The sequence below is a fragment of the Bos taurus genome, chromosome 5 (assembly GCF_002263795.3).
Source record: "Bos taurus isolate L1 Dominette 01449 registration number 42190680 breed Hereford chromosome 5, ARS-UCD2.0, whole genome shotgun sequence".
Classification (NCBI taxonomy): Eukaryota; Metazoa; Chordata; class Mammalia; order Artiodactyla; family Bovidae; genus Bos; species Bos taurus.
The window spans coordinates 5,930,372-5,947,291 of record NC_037332.1 but is presented as its reverse complement, the minus strand read 5'-3'; the positions used below and the strand labels follow the sequence as shown (position 1 = coordinate 5,947,291).

At 37.4% G+C, this 16,920-nt stretch overlaps 1 protein-coding gene across 7 annotated transcripts in view; it reads left to right on the top strand.

Annotated features, from left to right (window-relative positions):
- Positions 1-16,920, top strand: part of OSBPL8 (oxysterol binding protein like 8) — a 164,956-nt gene that overhangs the window by 54,123 nt on the left and 93,913 nt on the right. For 4 of the 7 annotated variants that reach the window (XM_059886816.1, XM_059886815.1, XM_024992380.2 and 1 more), the window contains one exon: positions 10,212-10,320. In XM_059886816.1, the coding sequence (XP_059742799.1) occupies positions 10,212-10,320 (109 nt within the window). The other 3 variants (XM_059886817.1, XM_059886818.1, XM_024992384.2) reach the window with 3 other exon arrangements.

The following is a 16,920-nucleotide window of genomic DNA, read 5'->3' as shown; positions in this document are numbered from 1 at the left end:
GGCTCACAGAACTCGAAAATACGTTGACTTACTAGATTACTGATGTGATGTAAATGAATATCTAAGGATATGAATCAGCAGCCAGATGAACATGTACACAGCACAGGGTCCTGAACGAAGGAGTTTCTGTTCTTGTGAAGCTTGGGGCTCAGCATGGTAGCATGGCAGAGTCTGTTTCCCAGAGGTGGAAGCTCTCTGGAAAACAAGGGGTCCAAAAAGCTGTTCTTTGGAGTGTTTATGGAGGCATTATTACATAGTAATGATTGACTAAATCACTGGCCAATGGTAGTTGATTCAACCTCAAGCCCTTCTCTCCTCCCTGAAGATCAAGGGGTGGGACTGAAAGTTCCAACCCTCTGTTCACATGGTCGCTTCTCCTGGCAAACAGCCCCTACCCTTGGGTGAGATCCAAAAGTCACCTTCCCGGAAGAGTTTTTAGGGACTGAGGACAAGAGATCAAGTATTATCTGCCACCACCCCCCTTTTTTGTGCTTAGAAAGTTCCAAAGGTTTTAGGAGCCTTGAACAAGGAACGGTGGATGAAGACCAAATATATCTGAAATACACACATGTATACATCTGTCTAAAAGAGTGCATCTAGTTGAACTGTTTAATGAATTTGCCAAATCAGAGATATAAAAAGTATTTGGACGCCTTTCTAGTTCAGAATTTAACTAATTGATTGGGCTTTAATGTGTTGTTAGGCAGTCATTAGATAAATGCAAACTAGATTATAGTGACTTTATGAAATAGACACACATGTGAAAGCGGCTCAGTCACTGCCGACTCTTTGCAACCCCATGGACTGTAGCCTGCCAGACTCCTCTGTCGGTGGAATTTTCCAGACAAGAATACATGAGTGGATTGCCATTCCCTTCTCCAGGGGATCTTTCCAACCCAGGGATCGCCCGGGTCTCCTGCATTGCATTCATATTCTTTACTGTCTGAGCCACCAGGGAAGCCTCATGTTTGTGAAATGAGGTACTTTTAATGAGGGTATTCTAGGAGGGGCAGTGCTTGAAAATGCCTATATACCTCATACTCCAGAGAAATCCAGATAAGAGGAATCATCTAGATTTTTTCTCTCCTTTCAACTTTATATCTTTAGGTAATTTACCATGCCTTTCTCTTTTCCAAGACACGGTCTGACAGCTCAGACTATTTCTTCTCTCTGTGTGTCTCCCTGACACATCTTTCTCATCTTTCTCCCTAGGGTTGTACAGCCACAGTAGGGTAATTTGCCTTTTACACTCTAACCATGCTTCCCTCTTGCCCTTTCCAGCTTTTTGCTTGCCTCTCAGTCTTCCATTAGAACCATCACTATCATTCTTGTTGTTATATTTAGAATGGAAAACATCTTAACATAATTCATAGGTGCCAAAGTGTGAATACATTTCATGAAAAATATGTACTACACTGTTTTGAAAGCCATTTGGATAAGCTGCTCTAATAAAGCAATCGTGTGTGTGTGTGCAAGTGTGCACACGCACATGTATATATTTCAAACTGCTTATGAATTACATGTTGGTGCTAGCTTTTTGGGATGTCACATTTGTATCATTAATTTCTCATTATATTAGACTTTCCTTTAGGATTTAATCTACTATAAATACTCTACGTTAGTTCAGACTAACTAGACCAAATTACTCTTATTTGCAGTCTTTTTTTAAAAATCAAATTGGCAATGAATGAGGTTAAGATTATTGAATTTAATCCTAGTTTCCAGTGATAAGAAGGCGGTGCTAATCTTTAGATGTATGCTGTGTTCATTGATAGGCATTGTTGCTTTTTACAACTTAAGCATTTAACAAAACAAAATAGCGTCCTGTGAAATAGGAGCCACAATCTAATCTATACAACTTGTAACTGCCTTCAGAGACAGCCATCATTCAACAGTGCCAAGAAGTTGTTATGGTTAAATGACATATGTTAAAGTCATTAGTCTTGCTTAGTAGATGCTCCTTCATTTTTTCTGTGACTGGAATAACAGTTCAAGCCCAAAATAGAGAAGATTTTTATACATTTTTTTTCCTCTAGGAACTCTGTTAGTTTAAGGGTAGACAGTGAGGCACCAGTGCCCCCAAACGATATCTAGAGTACTGATAACAAAGGAACAAAAGAGGGCACAGAGTCTTTAAACTTTGAATCCAGCTATCATGTTTAAATTAGGATGCAGGCCTAGCTTTAGCTTGGCAGTTTGGAGAAAGAAGTCTTCAGGATTGTGATGCACCGTACCTTTTTACAAAAAACTTAGACATTCTTTTTGGTTATAGAAGCAACATGCACTGTTTAGAAAGAGTTAAAATAGGAGACTGCCTTTCTTCTCTTCAAGGCTGTTCCCTAGAGCCTACTGCCACTAGGTCTGCGTTTAATCACTGTTTTAACTTTTAAAAATGTACTTTTTATTCTCAGATTAGCTTTAAACTCTTAAAAGAGGGGGAAACGGGGGAAACAAGTCTGCTTATACTTTAAGCTTCCAGTCAATCACCCTCTGGGGATTTTTCATTATACATTTTCAGTTATAGTCTTTGATTTCAAAGAAAATACTAAGAACTTGTTTCTTGACATGTTAGTAGCATCTCACCTCCCTAGTTTCATCTGTGAGGAATTTAGGGCAATTATTTTTCTTTTCCTGCTCCCTTTCTAATTTATTTTTTCTTAAAGTATAATTGATTTACAATATTATATTAGGTTCAGGTATTGTTGTTCACTTGCTAAGTTGTGTCTGACTCTTTTGTGACCCTATGGACTGTGGCTTTCCAGGCTCCTCTGTCCATGGGATTTCTCAGGGAAGAATACTAGAGTGGGTTTCCATTTTCTTCTCCAGGGGCTATTCCCAACCAAGGGATCGAACCTGTATCTCCTGCATTGGCAGGCAGATTCTTTACCACTGAGCCACAGGGGAAGCGCCCAGATTCAGGATACAGCATAGTGATTCAGTATTTTACAGATTCTATTCCATCCTAGGTTATTATAAGACAATGGCTATAATCCTCTATGCTATACAGTATATCCTTGTTGTGTAGTTTGTATCTGTTAAACCCAAACCACTAACTTGGTTTTTCTCCCTTACCTCTCCCCTTTGAAAACCGCAGATTTGTTTTCTGTATCTGTGAGTCTGTTTCTGTTTTACATGAAGATTTGTTTGTATTATTTTTCAGATTCCACACATAAGTGATGTTACACAGTGTTTGTCTTTCTCTGACATTTCAATAAGCAAGATATTCTCTAGGTTCATCCATTTTACTGCAGATGGCAGAATTTCATCCTTTTTATGGCTAAGTAACATTTCAATGTGTGTGTGTATATGTGTGTATATATATGTGTATATATAGAGAGAAAGATTAAGATACAGATATATATATATATCATGTATATAGATAGATATATAATCTCATATAAACATCCATTCGTCTGTTGATGGGCACTTAAGTTGCTTCCATATCTTGGCTGTTATAAGTAATGCCGCAATGAACATGGGAGTGCGTGTATCTTTTCAAATTAGTATTTTTATTTTCTTTGGATATATATTCAGGAATGGGATTGCTGAATCATATAGTTGTTCCATTTTTAGTTTTTTGAGGAACCTCCATACTATTTTTCGTAGTGACTACACCAGTTTACATTCTCACGAGCCGTGGGAATAAAAGAGTTCCCTTTTCTCCACATCCTCATCTGCATTTGTAATTTGTGGGGGTTTTTGGTAATAGCCATTCTGACAGATTCTGAGATGATATTTTGTTGTGGTTTTGATTTGCAGCCATTCCTCTGATGATTTGCAGTGTTCAGCATGTTTTCATGTGCCAGTTGGCCATCTGTATGTCTTTTTTGGAAAAATGTCTATTCAGGTCTTCTGCTCAGTTTTTAATTGGATGGTATTATTTTTTGTGGTATTGAGTTGTATGAGCTTTTTAACCCTTTATTGATCATATCATTTACAAAGAATCTCTCCCATTCTGTAGGCTGTCTTTTCCTTTTGTCAGTGGTTTCCTTTTCTGTGCATAAGCTTTTTAAATTTAATTAGGTCCCATTTGTTTATTTTTGCTTCTATTTCCTTTGCCTTGAGAGACACATCCAAAAAATACTGCTATGATTTATGTCAAAGAGTGTTCTGCCTATGTTTTCTTCTTGGAGTTTTATGGGTTTTGGTCTAACATCAGGATCTTTAATCCACTTTGAGTTTTTTGGTTTTTTTTTTGTATATGGTGTAAGGAAATATTCTGATTTTATTCTTTTACATGTAGCTGTCTAGTTTTCCCAGCACCATTTATTGAATAGATTGTCTTCTCCCTATTGTATATTCTTGCCTCCTTTGTTGTGTTAATTGACTGCAGTTGACTGGGTTTATTTATGGGCTCCCTATTCTGTTCTGTTGATTTATGTGTTTGTTTTGGTGGCAATACCATACTGTTTTGATTACTGTAGCTTTTTAGTATAGTCTGAAGTCAGGGAGCATGATACCTTCAGCTTTGGTCTTCTTTCTCAAAATTGTTTTAGCTTTTTATATAGAGTGATTTTGTTTTTACATAAAATAATGATATTGAGTAGATCTGAAAATTGAAAAGCAAAAATTGGGATTTATTCATTCTCTAAATATTGATTCTTTAATATTGAATACCCCAGAGCTCTGTACTCTATCCTCTTTTCTGCCTACACTGATTCCCAAGGAGATCTCACTAGTCTCATAGTTTTAAATTCCATCTGTATGCTGACTCTCAGTTTACATTTCTACCCTGACTTCTTAACCTCACAGTCATAGGTCTAACTATATCCAATTGATATCTCTATTCAGATGTCTAACTAGTGTCTCACAGTAAATATATCCAAAAGGAGCTGTGATATTCAGCCCTTTCTTCGTCAAGTCTTCCTATAATGTACTCAACATATGTTAGTGGTAGTTTCATTCTTCTTGTTGCTCAGGACACAGACCATCTAGGTCTTACTCCCCCACACATACTTCTGTCTGTCTCTCTCATTAAATTCACATCCTATATCTGTTCATTAACAGATCCTTTTGATTCCATATTCAAAATACTTAAATAATTTAACACTGTTTGCCACATTGCTTGCTGCTGTTCTGGCACACGCCTGCATTATATAGCAGTGGTCTTCCCGTTGCTAATGTTTTCTCAGCCAGTAGCCAGAGTAATCCTGCGTAAGTCAGATTCTATTACTTCTCTGCTCTCTTTTCAACAGATAACTTCCCATCTCGTTCAGAGTGTAAGTAAGCCGGAGTCCTTCTGTCTTATGAGGCTGTTGGCGATTTGGAACATAGTTATCTTTCTGTTCTTATTACCCATTGCTCTTTTCCTTATTCTACTCGCCATATTAGTCTTCTTGATGTTCTTTATCTTATTTTTTTAATATTTTATCTTTATTCTGTACTCTCACCTTTTGCATTATAAAGTACCATTTGTATTGTTTTGGGTGTGTGCCTATAAACTACATAATGTGAATTTTGCTTTGTTAACCAATTCAAAAACCTTTTTCTGTTTTTTTAATCTTCTGGCCATGCTTCTCAGCATGTGGGATCTTATTCCCCAACCAGGTGTCAAACTCACATCCACTACGTTGGAAGTACCAAGAAAGGCTCTCTTTGCTGCTCTTTAAGCATGCCTCATGCTCCTGCCTTAGGGTCTTTGTGTTTGCTGTCTCCTCTTCTGCCTGGAAGGGTCTTCTAGATACTTGAGCAGCTCACCCCCTCAGTTACTGAGATCTTGACTCAGATTCGTTCTTATCTAAAATTCTCCCTATTACTGTACATGTCATATAATTGCTCCCTTCCTAATTTTTCTTCTCCACACTGATTACTATCTAATAAACAATATATTTTCATTATTAGTTTTAAAAAACTCTCGTCAGGCCAGGTTCATTGAGGAGAACAAATCACTATAGATACTTAAAGCAAAAGGAAAACTAGTAAGGGGATTTAGATTCTTAAAACTTATTGGGAAAGCTGTAGGTGTGGAGCTTGAAAGACTGTTCTCAGCTTTCACTGCTGCTGCTGCTATGGCTTGCGGGTAGTGCCAGCATAGGGAGCTGGCAGGGGAGCATTCGGTGATTACTGTAAAACCTCATATCTGTCACAGTCCAGGTGTCTCCTGCATTCAGAAGAATGGCTTTGTTTCTGTCTCTCTTCTGCCTTCCAAATGCTGTGTAAATGCATTGCATTTGCAGAATGTGAACACATACAGAATTCTGGGATTAAAGATTTGTAAAATGGAGTTCTCATCCTTTTAGCTTTTGTGGAAGAGGAGATACAGAGGAGCATACGGAAGGTGGTGAGAATGAACAATGAGATAAATATATCTATGTCTATATGGATAAGGTATGAATACACGCATACTTATTTTATCAGTCAGTGTTCTCCGGAGAAACAGAACGAATTAGATAAACGTATATACAGAAAGAAAGAGGGGAAGAAAGACATGGATTTATTTTAAGGAACTGGCTCACGTGCTTGTGGGGGCTGGCAAGCCTGAAATTGCAGGGCAGGTTGCAAAGTCCCTGGGTGACCTTCACTGTCCTTGATATCCTGTAAGTTAAATATTGATATAAAGTTAAGAGTAATTAACTACTATGATGTAAAGTCAGTGTATCTTATGTTATATGATAAGAAGAGAGAAGAAACCAGTTATTTGATAAGTATACACAGCGTATATAACATACCATATACAACCTTCATAATAAGGAAAAAATACTCAAAACAATTATAATTCTCACTTCTGTAACTGGTAATGTAGTGGGATCTGAGATTTATAGATTCCTTCTTCCACTACCCTTTTTGTATTCCTTTGCCCTCAGCATGCACCTCAGATAGCCATAGTTCTTTATGGTAGAGTGACCCAGACTTTTGTTTCTGAAGGGTTTGAGTCAGTAGTAGTCCTGCCTAGGTTGGGCTATTGAAGTTTTCTGTTGAATTTAATCAGAAGACATGGCAGTACTAAGAGATGCCCTTAGGGATTTCCAGTAACCAGACATACTCTTCTTAGCACCATTGTGGCATTGTAGTCCATTTCCCCTTATAATTAGTCAGTTACCCAGGCCAGCAGAGTAAGTTCCTTCTTTGCCCACTGATTTAGAAGCACGGGAAGCTTAAAGTGGCCAGGTGGCTGGCTTAACTTCCAGTTCAGTGGAAGCATTCCTTCCTTTGGGACTGAGACCTCCAGACCAGCAGAGCAAAGGTCATGGGAAGAGGAGACAGAAGCATTTTACTAGTGAGTGGTGCTGGGAAAGCGTGACAGCCGCATGTAAATCAGTGAAGTTAGAGCACATCCTCACACCATACACTAAAGTAAACTCAAAATGGCTTGAAGACTTCAATGTAAGACATGACACCATTAAACTCCTAGAAGAGAATACAGGCAAAACATCCTCTGACATAAATGTTACCAATGTTTTCTTAGGTCAGTCTCCCAAGACTATAGAAATAAAAGCAAAAATAAACAACTGGAACCTAATCAAACTTGTAAGCTCTTGCACAGCAAAGGAAACCATAAATAAAGTGAAAAGACAACATAGGGACTAGGGAAAATACTTGTGAACAATTCGACCAAAAAGGGCCTAGTTTCTAAAGTATACAAACAGCTGATAACAACTCAGTAACAAAAAACCGACCCGAACAAAAATGAGAAGAAGACCTAAATAGACATTTCTCCAAAGAAGGCATACAGATGGCCAATAGGCACTGAAAAAATGCTCATCATCACTAAGTATGAGAAATGCAAATCAAAACTACAATGAGGTACCATCTCATGCTGGTCAGATTGACCATTATTTTAAAAAAGTCTACAAATAAGAAACGCTGGAGAGGATGTGGAGAAAAGGGAACCCACCTACACTGTTGGTGAGAATGTAAGTTGCTGTAGCCACTATGGAAAACAGTATGGAGGTTCCTCAGAAAACTAAAAATAGAATTACCATGTGATCCAGGGATCCTACTCCTGGATATATGTCTGGAGAAAACTCTAATTACATTTTACAATAGCCAAGACATGGAAGCAACCTAAATGTCCATCTACTGATGAACGGGTAAAGAAGATGTGGTATATATACACGATAGAACACTGCTTAGCTGTAAAAAAGAATGAAATAATGCCATTTGCAGCATCATGGATGGGCCTAAAGATTATCATGCTAAGTGAAGTAAGTCAGAAAGAGAAAGGAATATGATGCCACCTATATGTGAAATCTAAAATAGGGCATGAACTTACGAAACAGAAACAGCCTCAGATACAGAAAACAAACTTAGGTTACTAAAGGGGGAGAGGGAGTGGGGGACAGATAAATGAGGAGTCTGAGCTTAGCAGATACAAACTACTTTATATAAAATAGATAAACAGCAAGGTCCTGCTGGATAGCAGAAGGAGTATAGTCAGCGTCCTCTAATAAGCCATAACAGAAAAGAATGTGTGTGTGTGTGTGTGTGTGTATTTATATCTGAATCACTTTGCTGTACACCAGAAACTAACACAACATTGTGATAATAATAAAATCACAATTTTTGCTTGTGGGCCATTAAGTGATGTCACTTGTTTCCTCCTTTGATTCTTGGACCTGTGAATCTTGGGTATGCAAGAAGCAGCACCATATATTGGACGTTCATAGCACATGGAACTTTTGGGGGGTCTTTGCCCAGGCGTGCAAGGTATTGCCACCTGGCTGGTGTTCTGGCTGAGTCTTCAAAAGGTCATGCTACTGTTCTATCAAACCAGCTGTTTTAGGATGATAGAGATTATAGTAAAACCAGTGAATTCCCTAGGCCATTGCCACACCTTTTTTTTTTTTTCGCTGTGAAATGAGTTCCTTGATCAGCAGCGCTTTGTAGAATAGAAGGAAGTAGATAAGGCATTCTGTAAGTCTGTGGATAGTAGTTTTGGCAGAAGCATTTTGTGCAGGAAAGGCAAATCTATATACAGAGTAAGTATCTGTTTCATCTAGAATAAAGCACTGCCCCTCCCATGATAGTGTGTTAATTGCCAAGTCTTGTCTGACTCTTTGTGACCCCATGGACTGTAGCCCTCCAGGCTCCAGCTCCTCTGTCCGTAGAATTCTCCAGGCAAGAATACTGGAGTGTGTTGCCATTCCCTTCTCCAGGGGATCTTCCTGACCCAGGGATTGAACCTGAGTCTCCCCCGCTGCAGCCAGATTGTTTACCATCTGAGCCACCAGGGGAGACAGAAGTCCAGTGTAACCAACTTGTCACAGGTAGCTGGCTGATCACCCCAGGGAACAGTGCCATATTGGGGAGCCAGTGTAGGTCTCTGTTGCAGGCAGATTTGGCACTCAGCAGTGGCAGTAGCCAAATTTGTCTTGGTAAGTGGAGGGTCATACTGCTGAGCCCGTGTATAACCTTCATCCCTTCCACCATGGCAACTTTGTGAACCCATTGGACAATGACAGCGTTGGCTGGAGAAAGATGCTGACTCGTATCCACAGGATGGTCGTCCTGTATTTATATTTCGCTGCAGCTTTTTATACTTGCAAAAACAAGAAAATCATTTGGAACTCCAAGAAATGACTAGAAATCTACATATTTCTCAGTTTTAATTTTGTTAATTGCTTTAAGAAAGAATTATTATTAGAGACTTCTGGATATATATAATTACTATAGGAGTTCATCTTGGAGGCTTTGTTAGTTAAAAAGCTCAAAGGAAAAGACTTGTGAAGGCATAATTCTAACACTATTAAAAATAAAAATAAGTATAAAAATAATAGATGTTCATTGTAAAAATGAAACATTCAGAAGCACAAAGTTTTTTTCTATATTATGTTCTCTCATTAAATTGTCCTCTCCTAAATTGTTTCCATTTATATTCTATTCACAAAAGTGTTTGAGAACATCTGTTTTCCTACATTTGTGCCAACATCAGATGGTAGCATACTTTTTAGTATTTGCCAATGTAATAATGAGAAAGAATCTAATTTTATTTCCTCAATTATAAGTAGGTTTAGGCGTCTTTTCAAATTTTGAACAGTCTCATATATTTAACCTGGCTCTTGCTTTTCCTCTTCACTTGGAATAGTGTCGTTCATTTTTTTCTGAACTTTTACCACTCTTGAAGGCCCACGTCAAAATCTGTTTCTCCATTATTGATGTTTCCTGATAAGCTCAGCCTAAAATGATATCTGCATCCTTATATACTTGATGTTTTATTTTCCACTTATCACAGTTTTATACCAGAACTAACGTGTATGGTTTTCTTCTTCTAGGATTTCCAAGTTTACAGGATGGCTAAACATTAATGGGAAGAGAAGTGTAAGCCTATCTTCTTTCACTATGGAGGCAAGTTTGGCAGATGGAGAACCTGACCGAATTTTGGTGAGTGATTCAAATACAGCATAATAAGGTACTACCATCTATCTTGGGAAGTGTTTGATTTAAGCCATCGTTTTATTTTTAAAATGTATTTAAAACGAACTTCCAAAAAAGTTGATATAAAAATTATAGGTAGTTTAAAGCTTGTTGAAGCATAACCCAGTGTCCTGCCACTTCCACCCTATCTCCTACCTCTTTTTCCTTGTTTTCCTGGCCATATAGTAAGATATATTGATAGAATAGTTGGTGTTCATGTTTTCCTCAAGAAATTTTGTCTTATTGAAATCAAGAGGTTATTCACAATTGAAAAAATTAAATGCCCGGAAATCTTAAATTGTGCAGCTGGGGACAGAATGAAAGAATTAAGATTTAATTCTTAATATATGTTGCCATACATACTCTTTCTATAGAAGTGTGAAGATTTAATAAGTATTGCTGCCTGTGATTGAATTGTATTCTGAAATTAAAACACTTATGTATGGGTGGTGGTTATAAGTGTACCTTCTCCAATAAGTAAAAAAATAAAAATAAAAATTAACCAGTGGGGTAAATTAAATGATGCTTTGTCACGCATAGAGACATTTTGCTCAAGGATCATTTCATTTTTTCTGTTGCAGTTTTAAAGATGCCATTAAATACTGATTTATAGACTCTTTATTAGAAATGTTTGTACTACCTAAAGTCAAGGTGCCAGTGGGTAAAATGTAGCCAGCTGATAGCTCTGTGGCTTGTTAGGTGGTAGATTCTTTGACAGAGTTACAATATTGGAATGATGCAGAGGCCAGCTTTTCTTTCATACTGCTGTGAAGTTGAAAGTCACTACTATATTGAGATGTTTGTGAATTTTAATTTAGTGCATGTTCTTTGTTCAGGCTCCAATGTAGGATCAGTAATGATTGACAGCAAAATGCAGTTTCGCTTACTTGCGTTAACTTGGTCCCACCCTTTCCTGAATTTCTGGTCCAAACTTGTTTCTTTAATGGTCAAAAAAAGTTAAACTTTAAAATGATAGCTTCTTAATAGAGAATAAAATGGACATGGACAGAACTTGGTTTATGAAGAAGGTTATTGTAACGATTTTAAATGGAAAACTGATGGTAGGTTATTTTGTTTTTACTGTCTTCAAAAAAAAAAGATGAAAGCCTTTCTTGGAACATACTATTTACTTTATCATAAATATTTTCTTATTTAAAGCTAATGGACTTCCTGAAGGTTTATTTTTGGCTAAAATATTTTAAATCTTTTGGTTAATGTATATAAATATCAGTAATAGCAATTGCTGTTTTCTGAGTATACACTTTTTCAGACTGTCTTCACAACAGTCATTAAAGGTAGATATTTGCTTATCCTCACTTTTAAAGACAAGGAAATAGGCTCAGGGAGGTTGATTATGTTCTCTAAAAGCTACATCTTAAATGATGCAACTGAGATCTATCTCTAAACATTTTCCTTTGCCACTAACATGTTGATTACATCATACCTGTCTTTCTGGATAGAATTGCTTAAAATTTATTGTTATCTTTTTAAACTTAGTATCTAAGTAGATAGTATTAAATTCTATACCAGAATGTCTGCACTGTACTGTTAAAGTTTTATTCATTTTTTATTCTTATTTCTATTGATATTGAGAGGTTAGAGCAAGTTACTTAAAACGCAATGAGATCAATTTTCTTCTTATTCTTCATTGTTTCTTCGGTGAAATATTGTAGCTTATTTTAGAAACAGTAATACCACTGATTTCAGTATGAACTGCTGAAATTTTCTCTATTCGAAACTAATCTTGAGGTCCACTTTGAGTTATCTATTAATGAAATATCACCTTTGAACTGCATGGCCTAAGCTAGTTAGTTTAGATTTAAGAGAGGTGGATAAGAACATGGGCTTTGTAGATACTTGGTTGTGTGTTAAAATCTGAGCTCTGTCACTTAGCTACATTCTCAGGGTTTCCAATTCTCCTCAGGTTTGAAATAAAGATTAGTAGTACTATCTACTTAATATTTACTTGGATTTTAATTGAGATAATGTATCTATAAAATGCCTTTTTCCACATCTGTGCACACTATAAATACCCCGTAAATAAAAGCTACTATGGTTATTGTTAATATAACTATTAATATTCAGCCTTTTCTCCAAAAAGATAAATATTTAGAGGCAGAAGACGCAACAAAACACATTTTTAAAAGTCCTGCGCTGTTGAGTAATTTGGGATTTGCACTTTCTCTAAATCTCATTTTTACTGTTTAAAATATTGAGGCAAATATTCTACTTCAATGAAAAATACATAACCAAGAATGCTCATCCTGCCTACTTGACAGGGACAATATGATCTAGTGAAACCAGAAAGTTCTTTGAAAATATAAAGCAACATATCAGTATGTGGTGGCAGTGTTGTATAAAACCTTATTGTGTGTACTAATTTTTAAAATAGTATTAGTTAGCTTCTTTTGAGTGCAGTCTTTGTGCAAAGTGCTGTGGCCAGTGAAGGGGATGTTAAGAGAGATAAAATGTAGTCTGTCTGAATTATGTTTATTTTGAGAAGACTAGATAGAGGGATGGATAGATAAGGCAGTAATAAGCGTTTACTCAGTGTCAAATGAGGGACATAAGGCATAGTTACACAAGTTGTGAAAATTGGGTGGTTGCTGTACACTGGGGTAGTTAGAAAAGGTTTCTTAAGAGAATACAAACTGTGAATAGGGTATAGGGGTCATGGGATTGAAAATGAGCAAGGAGAGCATTCTAGGAAGGGAGGATGGCAAGAGGCAAGGCTAAAAGCGAAATTAATTGCACAGGGTTTATTCAGGGGAAACGCATAGAGAAATTGGAAGGTAATATTGTTTATTCCTTGGAAGGAAAGTTATGACCAACCTAGACAACATATTAAAAACAGAGACATTACTTTGTCAAGAAAGGTCCGTCTAGTCAAGGCTATGGTTTTTCCACTAGTCATGTATGGATGTGAGAGTTGGACTATAAAGAAAGATTGATGCTTTTTTCTATAAAGAAGAATTAATGCTTTTGAACTGTGGATTGGAGAAGACTCTTGAGAGTCCCTTGGACTGCAAGGAGATCAACCAGTCCATCCTAAAGGAGATCAGTCCTGGGTGTTCATCGGAAGGAATGATGTTGAAGCTGAAACTCCAATATTTTGTTCACCTGATGTGAAGAGCTGACTCATTTGAAAAGACCCTGATGCTGAGAAAGATTGAGGGCAGGAGGAGATGGGGACGACAGAGGATGAGATGTTTGGATGGCATCACCGACTCAATGGACGTGGGTTTGAGTAAACTCCAGCAGTTGGTAATGGACAGAGAGACCTGATATGCTGCAGTCCATGGGGTCACAAAGAGTCAGACACGACTGAGCGACTGAAATGAACTGAATGTTGTTTATAAGAATAATGATCAATGTGGCAGATAGAGACCAAACTTATGGAAGTCTTGAGTGCCAGACCAGGGATTTTGAACTTGATTCTGTAGACAGTGGTATGTCACTGAATAGTTTTATGAAAGTGGACAGGATGAATCTGGAGCCGCAGGATATGAGATGATTTAGAAGAGAGAGAGATACAGGTACTGATTGAGACTACTTGTAGTCTTAGTGAAGGTGGTGAAAGCTGGGACTCAGTTGACTTTAGTGTCCACTTATTTGGTTTTCTTCTCCTACATGAGATTATGCTTCCTATTTAAAAAAAATTCATTTGCTTATTTATTGTTTATAGTTCTGTTTTTGTGGTAGTGTTTTATGTCTTAGGTAGTAAATACTAAAAAATATGAATTCAATCTTTATACTAAATATACTTCTGAACACGTTTACATTTAATATATGTATTAAAATATTTTGTAAAAGGGCAGAACTCATAACACTTTGGAAATTAACCACTGAGAAATCCTTTAAATGCAGGGGTCAAATATTTATTAATAGATTGAGGTAAACCAAATAAGTGAAGTAGATTAAAAAAATTCCTTACATTAAGTAAAGTCCTGTCTTTTGACTATCTTGTATACTATGCTATTATCAAAGGAAAATAAGTTATAAAGTCTATTAAAGGTCAAGATCTTTTGTTGTATTAAAAATTGATTATATAAATGACTTTTTAGAAGAGAATAAAAATTTAAAAACATGTAGAAATCTTTGTAGTATTATTAGGAATTCTCATTTGAGAAACTCTTAAGATTCTACTTTAAATTGGACACTTTGAATCACATGTTTTCTGAAGTGGAAAGAATGGTGAAGATGATTTAGCTCAGTAATTCTTAGAATGTAGTAAATGAGTAAGTATCTTCTCGAGGGGCCTACAGATGACCCAGCTTCCTGAAACTTAGAGTTTTATATTTACTAGATGAATTTTTACTGATTACTATGATTTAGTGCTCATAAAGTAAAATTGATATTTTATTAGCATTTACTGAGCACTTTAAATCATATTCTAAGAAGTATGGCTACTATATATATGTAACATTTGACAACAACATACAGCTTGTGTATATGGCATGTAAATTAATGAAATTGCCTATTTTTGGTAACATTAAGTATTATTTTTGATCAGGTCATAGGTTTTAAAGGTTATTATTTTTTTCTCTTGTTTAAATGTAGTTGACTCTTGAATGTTTGGAGATGGGTTGGGGTGGAGCGTCTGACACTTGATACGGAGCCATGGTTCTTTGGTATCTGCGATTCAACAGACCACTGATCTGTAGCACTTCAGTATTTAGTGTTGAACTGCCTGCAAGTGGAGCTGTATAGTTCACACCCTCGTGTTCAAGGGTCAGCCGTACCATTAATTTAGTTTCTTCATTGCCATTATTGATTTAGTATATTGTATGTTTTCGTTTGGGGGCTTCCCTGGTATCTCAGATGGTAAACAATCTGCAATGAGGGAGACCTGGGTTTGGTCCCTGGATTGGAAAGATCTCCTGGATTTATAAGTACAGTATTTTTGGTGCACAGTTTCTCAATAACTGACCTTTAAGACATTTATGCATTCAAGTCTAATGATAAAGTATCCACATGTCAATTAATCCTCATAAAGTATTCTTGTACAATGGCACTTGGTTGTTATTAGATCCCCCTTCTCAGCCCTAAGTGGAAATGAGGGAGAAAGGCTGTGAAGTTTCTTATCTATAATAAATGGGTCACCAAATTTGGTACATATGCTCATCTAATATTTGAATACCCTTTGAGACCTGCCTGCTAAGTGTTTCCTAATGCTTATATACTTCAGGATTGCCTCGTAGAGGCCTTTTCTTTTCAACTTTAACAAAGATTGTGCTATCAGCAGAGCCTTTTGCAAACCTCTGAGTCCTGTGGCTACTTCTCCCCCTTAGTCTTTGTGGGAGACTGTTAGAGATCGTTTAGTCCAATAGTCTGTCTAACGTAATGATTCTGTCCACAGTACCCCCTGACTGAGGTCATCCAGCCTCGGCATGAAGTCACGTAGTTACAGGAAGCTCCGCTTCTCAGAAGGCACCTCAAGTCATTGTGCTGGTTCCCTTGCTGCTCCAGGTTACCACAAATGTAGTCTTAAAGTAGCAGTAATCGATTATCTTAGAGCTCTGGATATTAGAAGTCCAAAAGCAAGATGTTGTGTTCATTCTGGAGGCTCTGAGGGGACTGTCCGTTTCTTTTTGTTGAGACCTGGAGGTAGCAGTCTTTCATTGACTTGTGGCTTCCTCCTCCCATTCAGCCTCTGGCCTTTGTTGTCACACCTCCTGCTACACTCACCTTCTTCTCTCCTTCTTGTCAGGACCCTTGGAATTACTTTGGGTCCACTCAGGTAATCCAGAGTAATTGCTCTATCTCAAGATTTTTAACTTAATCACATCTGCAGAGTCCTTTGCCTCATGTAAAGTAACATTCACAGATCCTAAGGCTTCTAAACAGTCACAGATTCTAATATCTTTTTTTTTTTTTTTTGGAAGCTGAGCTTGTAGGATTTTAGTTTCCTGACCAGGGATTGAGCCCTTGGCAGTGTGAGTACACAGTCCTAACCACTGGATTGCCAGGGAATTCCTGGGATGTGGACATTTTGGGGAGGCCATTATTCTACCCACCATCGTCATAGTACTAACCTCTGGTGCATCCCAGCCTAGTGAAGTGGGCCCTATTGCCAAATAATCCAAAATCAGGTAGTCTGGTGGGGCATCTCACCTAAGGAATTGCCAGTTAGATTAAGCTCCTAAATTAGGTAAATTCTTAGGTGGCAGAGATCTTCTTATGTAAAATAAAATAACTAGACATTTTAGTCACCAATGTATTACCTACATACTCATTGTCTTTTATATGAAAATAGCTTCACCTTCCTAATAACCATTTGCTAACTATAACAGTTTAATTATACGTGCAAGAATGATAATAGAGACCTTCCTTGCAGTCTCTATTATGTGAAGTTTTGAATGCATGTGTGCATATTTGGCTGTGCTGGGTCTCCCTTGCCGCATGAGGGCTTTCCCTAGGTGTGGAGATGGGGGCTGCTCTCTGGCTGCAGTGTGAGCTGCTCATTGCGGTGGCTTCTCTTGTTGCAGAGGATGGGCTCTAGGGCGCCTGGGCTTCAGTAACTGAGGTCCGTGGGCTTAGCTGCCCCATGGCGTGTGGGATCTTCTC